Below are 8,403 nucleotides of genomic sequence, written 5' to 3' on the forward strand. Positions count from 1 at the left end.
AAAAAAAAGAGGGAAATGTATTAATTGAAAAAAAAATGAAAATAGTACGAGAGAAAAGAAAGAGCAAAGGCTAGTCACAAAACCATAAAAGGATATAGATATCGACAAGAGCTAAACAAAAAAAGAAGTCATGAAAATCTATAAGTGGGAAAGCTCCGCCGATTAATATTCTTGAATAATTAAAAGCTGTTGAATCTGTATAGATGGAGAATATTAATAAAGTAAAAGCTACACAATGTAAATCCATATTAACCAATAAATCTACCATTTGGTTGCCTCCTCCAAAGATGTGAGAACAGCTAGAACAAAATATCAGAAATTAGAATTAGGGCAATAATTAAATTAAAAACATTTAACATTTCAATTTCTCAAATATCGAGGAGAGGAAAAATTTCATTAATCAGCAACATAACAATTGATTTCTTCCTCATCAGACTAATCTTTATGAGAAAGTATTTCAAACCATCTGAAATGTTAAATTATACACGAATACACTTGAACATTTTAGAAATATTAGCCTTTGGATTTTGATCCGATGCTGTAAGAGACATAAGCACCAAGGGCCACAATCACAAGAGCAGCCACACCGATGTTTATCAATAATTGTTTATCTTCATTTTGATCCGTTGCTATTCCCTTCACATCTTTCATGACAGCAGCAGTTATACTTTTCTTTTCCTCCTTTTCTGTTACATTTTCAGGCATTGTGAATCCTTTCTGTGTCATTTGGTCAATTTTTTTAGCCTTGGCCACCTCATTCGTTTTATCCGTTTGGTTCATGGAGACAGCATCTTTTGGGAAAGTTGTTTCATCAGATTTTTGAGCAGTTAAAGCATCAGGGCTCTTCCCATCTTCTTTCTTTTCGCCATGAATATTGCTCTTCACTTCATTTTGCTTTTCCGTGATTTCCTGAAAGTCCTTTGAGGTCTTTGGCTCCTTATCAGCTGCTTTTGGAGAAGCTGCTGCTTGTTGAAAGTCCTTTGAAGACTTTGGCTCCTCGTCAGCTGCTTTTTGAGAAGCTGATACTTGTTGAAAGTCCTTTGAAGACTTTGGCTCCTTATGTTCGGCTGCTTTTGGAGACTTTTGGGTAGTTTTAGGTTCCTCTTTTCGAGGCTGAGGCTGTGTTATAGTTTCCTTTGGCATTGTAACTGTAAGAATTGCATTATTCCACTTTGCATGAATCTTATCAATCTTACAATTACTTGGGATCGGAAAAGCTTGATTGCATCGGCTCCATTTGTCATCACCAAGTTGCCTTTCCCCAGTTACTCGAACTATGCGAGAAGAACGCACGCAAGTAATACGGATTTGCTCCTTTGTGAAATCTACCAAGAATATACATATGTAAAGCTTTATTCAATAAACAGTTAGCATGGAATTTGAAAAGGTGAAAGAAAAAAAAATTATTATTTGTAAAGAATCCGCGATACAAATGAATAAGCTAGCTAGTAGCATACCAGGAAGATGAACAAGTAGGATATTATTTTCTGGTTCGTCTAACCATTCGGACATGGGGTGAAAATCTTCAAAAAGATTCTCAGTAGACTTATTACCAATTTGTGGTGTCTTAGCCATCGGATCTGTTTTGGTTGAATTTTTTTTTTTCTTTATCAAAATGGCAATGTCAATGGATAAAACTGCTTTCAATGTGCAAGTGCTTTTATACTCTTGTAATATATAATTTATATGTTGGGGATGATTAACAATGTTCTTTCTTAAGAAAGACACTATTCTTTGTTGGTCGCTTGGGTTTTATCATAAGCTAGTCTTCTAGGTAATCCTTTGGTTTTTTGTGAAGTATAACTTCTATTGCAAATAAAGTGGAAAAATTCTTTGTTTGCCCTATATTCTTTGCAACCTGCAGTTTCGATAGTCGGCTGTTCACATTTCTCGTCAAAACTAACATATATATATATATAGTGGGAGGCCTTCTCTTGTGAAATATTTACTATATATGTTATCCAACTAAAAGAATCAACAGTAAACTGGTTTTAAAAGATCTCTAATCACTCATATATGGCTTCAGAGCATGTCCGTATAAAAAAAAAATGAGGGTGTCCGTACCTAAAAATGATTATATATAGTAGTTTTCATATAAATTTAATGATGAAACTAAAGAATTTATCTAAGAGGGCTATTCTTAATAACAATTAATATTAGTATCTAAGAAAAGATAAGAAAACGAATTTAGTAAAAATAATCATAATAGCCTTAATTTCAACAATTTTAATAGAAACAAAAAAGATAAGACCTGGATCTAAGGTTTAACAAGGACTCTTCAAATTCTCATTTACCGATTCACTAATTCTTTTTTCTATTATTGTACAAGACAAAACAATACTACATAATATACACAAATTAGACAAAACAAATTGATTACTGTATAAACAAAAAAAATTATTAATTAAATTATTACGATATAAGTAAATAGAAATAACCATTTGTAATGATAATTAATTAAATTTTGTATTCTTTAGTTTTAAAGATTTGCAAACGTTGGATTCTTGTAGGCTTTTAGGAATTAGAAAAGAAGCTAATAGTGAAATTGTTTTATAGAGTAAACTAGGAAATAGAACCGTACTTCGCGCGGTTTTAAAAATATCAAATTAAAAATTAAAAATTTGATAAAATCCAAATTTCCTAAGAAATTGTACTGATCTCTTCTCAAAAGGAATATTAAACAAGTTAAATTTGTATGTTTATTTCAATAATAATACATATCGCACATAATAATAATAATAATAATAATAATAATAATAATAATAATAATAATAATAATTGACACCTGCCAACGCTGAGGTTCATGAGCATTCCACAAATATATAAGTTTCAATTCCATCGAGTCCTCCATCCTTTGCCTTCTGTATAAGATCTACCCACATCTGCACAAATACAATGCATATAAAAATAAATCATATCAAAATTTGCATATTTAAAGAATAACAATGTTAGTTGATCAAAAAAATATTGCCCATAATTTTTCCTAAACATGATAGCGCACTGTTTTGAATGTGGGATCATGTTTGGCTTGTTAGGAACAAAAAAAAAAAAAAGATAATATTTTCGCAGCAAAGTAGCAATTTTTTTTTTTGGGTTAAAAGAAGAAGAAAATGTGAAAGTGCAAGTGATTTGAGAAATTGTAAATTAATTATTTGGATGCAGTACTTGTGGAGTGCTGCGAGGATATAGTGAATTGCACCAGAGAAGATAACTTGTTGTTCTCCATTAATTATAATGGCAGTTGCATCATAATCGACTTGTGTTGCTGATGATAACAAGCAAATGAAACTTAAATTTAGAATAAGAAGAATTAGGCTCTAGTGGCATTGTTAAGTAAATAGATTTGGAGGAAATTTTAGTTTAGGGAGACTCCAGCACCCCATGATACTGCTTGGTCCGTCATTGCGTGTACTTCAAAGCTAATAATTATTATTATTTGAGTAAATGCATTGTACACCGTACTTTTAAAGGCTCTGGCTAAGTTACGTTTAACGTAACTTACGTTAGACACAGTAACAGTGCACAATGGTGGGACCCATTACTATTGCTATATCTGGCGTAAGTTAAGTTAAACGTAACTTAGCCGGCTCTACTTTAAAAATGTGCTATTATAATATATATGAATTTTTTTTATAAAAATTTAAAATTATTTTTTGCAAAAAAACTGATTCTAAATAATTAATAAAACTGTAAAATATTATTATTATCATCTTAACCCAAGTTCTTTTCTAAAATCAAATTTTTTTTTTTAATTTTGACCAATTATTGAAATGATAAAATAAACACAATCTATCTTGGGAGTTGTGGTTTGCTGAAGTTGGAATTATGCATAATTGTTGTCTATCTTTTTTCCATCAAGAAACACAAAAGTCAGAAAATTTGTATATTTATCCACACTGATCAGTTAATTTTAAATTAAATTGTTCCTTGATGAATTTAATTTTGTTCAGACTGCTTAGACCCTGACAATTTCAATGAATTCAATCAAACTTATTTAGAGAACTCCAATCACTCATAACATGGCAAAGTTTAGATTTGCACTTTCAAAACTAGTTGACTGTTGGTTCTTTCAGTTGGATAATATATACAGTAAAATTTTTACAAATTAAATATGTTGGAACTATATAAAATCTACTAATTTAAAGAAGGTAAGAATAGAGTCATTGTTTTATAAAATATCATAATAATAGTATTTATAATTTTAGCAAATTGTTAATTTACAATATAAATGATACCATAGAGTAATATAAGGGTTTTGGGGAATGCCTCAATATATGGGATCCGGCTATAGCAACTGTTTTTAGAAAAATGTCGCCCAGTGAATATAGGATTGTGATTTGAACCACGTAAAAAATTCTCTGTGTTTTATTTTCTGCAATTTATATTTCTAGCATATATAATAGATTTAAAGTGATGATCAATAACATGGATTGTGTTATGAACAGTGATGGTGAAGAGTAACTTGTGAATTGTCACTCATAGAAAGCGACTGTAAACAATATCAGATGAATAATAATTTGTAAACAGTAATTTCAAATTATTAATTGAATTTAATTAATTTTCTAAGGTTTTAATTTACCAACACTTTTTAAAATAAAACTAAATTCTTACCACGTCATTTATTGATAATTTAGCCGAGTACCAAATTCAATCAAGACGTTTTTCAGAATATCAATTGCAATTACTAATGCCACACATTGTTCAATTAAAAGGCATACAGCATACTATTTTGCTGGATAAATTTCTCAAGGGACATCAATAAAAACCTTGTACGTTGATATTTGAGAAGAGCGACCTATGACTACTTCAAAGAGAAGATCCATGTCAAAAAAATTAAAATGAGACGAGTATTAATTTGATCAAGTTGGGTTTCAGACAATTAATTGCAGTTGTATATTGGCAATGCTAAAAGAATATAACTATAATAAAGTATAAAACAATGATAAGAAAATTAATATTTTCAAGTCAATTTTGAGGATTTTTAGAAAAAGAAAAATGTAAATCATTAAAAAAAATTTAAAAAGTCACAAAAAGACAAATATTTTTATCATAGTGTTATCATGCCTTCTTTATCATTTTCCATTATATATTACTGATGCCACCCATTTCTGAATTAACAGGAATAAAGCATACCACCTAACTAGATAAATTTCTCAAGGGACATCAATACAAATAGAGAATTTTGATGACTTAAGTAAATTGAGGATTCCGAGGGCATTCGGATGCTATGTTAACCTTGACGATGCAAGGGCAAGATAAAGATGGTAGGGGCTAAAAAACAAATTCAGTAGAAAAATGCATGCAAATGACGAATATGATGTTGAAATAATAATAATTTTATTAAATTAATTTTGTTGGAAAAAATAAAAAAAAATAATAGTTTACCTAATTACGTATATGCATGCAATATTTATCATTTATTGCATTAATTAATTAGAAATAAAATAGAAATACAAATGAATATTATGTGTATATACATGTCATGAATTAAATTAATAAACTTTCGTGGTCTGAAGACCAAATCCAAAGGGGAAGAGTGGATCATAATTTTGGTCACCAAAGTTCATGGGTACTTGATCAATTCTTCTGAACCAAGTTCTTGACAATTTTCCAGTGAAAGGAGAATCACCAAAAAGAGCATCAGCCACACCTTGTCCTTCACTTCCAGGAAGCCATGCAGCCACAAGAGCATCCATGGCCTCAACATAGGGCTCGATGACTAGCGGGCGGCCAGATACAAGCACAACCACGCATTTGGTAGCTTTGCAAACATTGTTAATTATATCAGGAGCTGGCCATGGGAGTGTAAGGTTTGTGTTATCACCCTTTGTTTCAGCATATGGCACCTCTCCTACAACCACAATGCCAATTGAGAAGTTGTTGTCCTTGACAAAGTTGTAGTCAGGCCTCTCACTGAAAACAACTTGTGTGCTTGCGTCAACTGTGGCATTAATGGCTCGAAGAATTGTAGTTCCTTCCGTGTAGTTATTTCCACTATCTCCTTGCCACTCAATTGTCCAGCCGCCGCATTGATATCCCAAATTGTCAGCATGTGTTCCGGCCACTAGAATCTTCGGCAATTTCTTTTCAAGTGGAAGTACAGGAGGAGATTGTTGCTTCCCATTTTTCAGTAACACAAGTGATTTCCTTACAGCTTCTCTCGCTAACTCTCTGTGTTCCTTGCAACCAAGTTTGTTAACAAAACTGTTATCTGCATACGGGTTCTCAAAAAGTCCCATTTCAAACTTGACCCTCAAAATCCTCTTAACAGCATCATTAATTCTCCTCATTGGGATCACTTTCTTATTCACCAGATCTGTGAGGATATTAATGAACTCGGGGTATAGGTAAGGAACCATGATCTGTACGTACATGGGGATATTGGATGGATTAATTAATAAATTAATTAATAGTATAAGAATTAATACGCTGACACACACACTGCACATACCATGTCAAGGCCAGCCAAAACTGATTCTTGAACTGAGTAAGTGTAGTTGGAATGTGGTGGAGATGTAATCCTGTCAATTCCTTCCCAATCTGAGATGGTGAAACCCTGAATAATGTGCATCGATCGACAGTATAATAATTAATTTAATTTCAGTTAATTAATTAAGCAGATACATAGATAGATAGATATATTATATATTGACTGATGAATATATAGATGCATGCAAGCAAGAAAATTAATTAATTACCTTGAACTTTAGCTTTTCCTTGAGATACTCAGTAACCAATTCTTTGTTAGCATGCATCTTCTTTCCATTAATACTGGAATACGAAATCATAACAGTGGAGACGCGTTGATCCAACGCACTCCAGTAAGGAGGCATGTGAATATCGAACAGTTGTTCTGTGGTGACAATGGTGTTATTTTCATTAATGCCATTAACCGTGCCACCATCCCCAACATAGTGCTTTGCGCAAGCTGCCACCTTGTCCTTTCCACCAACAAAAGGTCTACCTTTCTTGACTTGCTTGCTTGGTGCATCTCCTTGTAATCCAGAGATGATAACAGAAAACTGTTGAACAAGTTTTGCGTCCTCACTGTAACTCTCATAGCACCTTCCCCACCTAGGATCTCTGCAAACCGCGATACATGGGGCAAAGGCATATGGAATGCCAGTTGCTCGAACTTCAAGTGCAGTTGCAGCACCAATTCTCTTAACAAGATTAGGATCTCTGGTGGCTCCAAGGCCGACATTATGTGGGAAAATTGTAGCTTTATACACGTTGTTGTGTCCATGAACAGCATCAACTCCATAAATCATTGGGATGCCAAGACGTGTTGCCATAGCTCCTCTCTGAATATCATTAACCATATCAATCCATTGCTGCGCTGTTGCATTTGGAGATGGCACACTCCCTCCGCCGCTCAAAACACTTCCGATGAAGTAATTCTTCATCGCATCAAAAGTGGCATTAACCCTTTCAATTTGGGTCATCTGCCCAATCTTCTCCCCAAGAGTCATTCTGCTCAATAAGTCCTTCACCCTAACCTCCACTGGCTGCTTTGGATCTTTGTATATCATTGGACCATCATTCCCATCGACCAGCAAGCCACAGCAACACCAAAACAGAATTCCCACTAAGGGAATCAAACTTCTTTTCGTCTTCATATTTTATTTCTACTGGCAATGGGTTCTGATTAAGTCCGTTGCTCCACAACTTGAACAGTTTCGATGGGATAAGACGCACGTACTTGTAACCAAATTTATTTGCTAATCTTAGCAATTTAAACACCCAAAATTAAGGGGATTATTTTTGCCTAAATAATAGGTCCAACATGATTTATATTTAGATTTTAGATTTTAGACCACTAATTCTTACATATGAAAGTGAACTGTGATTTACTAGTTAAAGTTTAAATGAAAGTTATTCTTCTATCTAATTTAGAATTAACTAATTTCTTATATTAGAATTATGATTTGGATTATCTCTTTATCTAAATTTTCGTAAGATTTTTAAGGGATTAAGACTCGGGCTTTTAAGTATATTCTTCTATCCAATTTAGAAGTAGCTAATTTCTTATATACAATTGGGACACAAACTTTTAAGCATATTTAAGACAAAAGCTTTTAATTTAGCATTGGTTTTCCTTCTTAAATGCCGAAATACATTGTTTAGTGGGTGATAGGGATGACAGATTTTTAATTTTACCACTAATTCTTGTGATTGTAGGTAATTTGAAAAAAAAATTTGATAGCTAATTTTTAAGTTAAAATTCTGAATGAACTCTTAGAAATTATTTTCTAACTTTTAGATAAAATAAAATAATTTAAATGATGATTTTTATTAATATTAATTTTTTTATAGAAAAGATATTAATATTTAATGTTAAAAACAATTAGTAAGGCTCAGTTGCATTGAACCAATGATCAAACTTACTTAGGAGATCTTAAA

The 8,403-nt window shown here is 32.3% G+C and overlaps 2 protein-coding genes across 2 annotated transcripts; both read right to left on the reverse strand.

Moving 5' to 3' along the window:
* Positions 1 to 382: 382 nt before the first annotated feature.
* LOC102619727 (inactive protein RESTRICTED TEV MOVEMENT 2) lies at positions 383 to 1,641 on the reverse strand. The gene is made up of 2 exons (XM_006485461.4): positions 1,458 to 1,641; positions 383 to 1,325 (listed from the first exon to the last, which is right to left on the reverse strand). Exons 1-2 carry the CDS (start codon positions 1,573 to 1,575, stop codon positions 514 to 516), a joined length of 930 nt encoding a protein of 309 aa, XP_006485524.1. The 5' UTR covers positions 1,576 to 1,641; the 3' UTR covers positions 383 to 513.
* Positions 1,642 to 5,492: 3,851 nt separating this feature from the next.
* On the reverse strand, positions 5,493 to 7,547 carry LOC102608655 (uncharacterized). Its single transcript, XM_052440079.1, has 3 exons — positions 6,699 to 7,547; positions 6,452 to 6,556; positions 5,493 to 6,362 (listed from the first exon to the last, which is right to left on the reverse strand). The coding sequence occupies exons 1-3, from the start codon at positions 7,530 to 7,532 to the stop codon at positions 5,493 to 5,495; spliced, it is 1,809 nt and encodes a 602-aa protein (XP_052296039.1). The 5' UTR covers positions 7,533 to 7,547.
* Positions 7,548 to 8,403: the final 856 nt, after the last annotated feature.

This window comes from Citrus sinensis, chromosome 4, assembly GCF_022201045.2.
Source record: "Citrus sinensis cultivar Valencia sweet orange chromosome 4, DVS_A1.0, whole genome shotgun sequence".
In the NCBI taxonomy this organism is placed as follows: domain Eukaryota; kingdom Viridiplantae; phylum Streptophyta; class Magnoliopsida; order Sapindales; family Rutaceae; genus Citrus; species Citrus sinensis.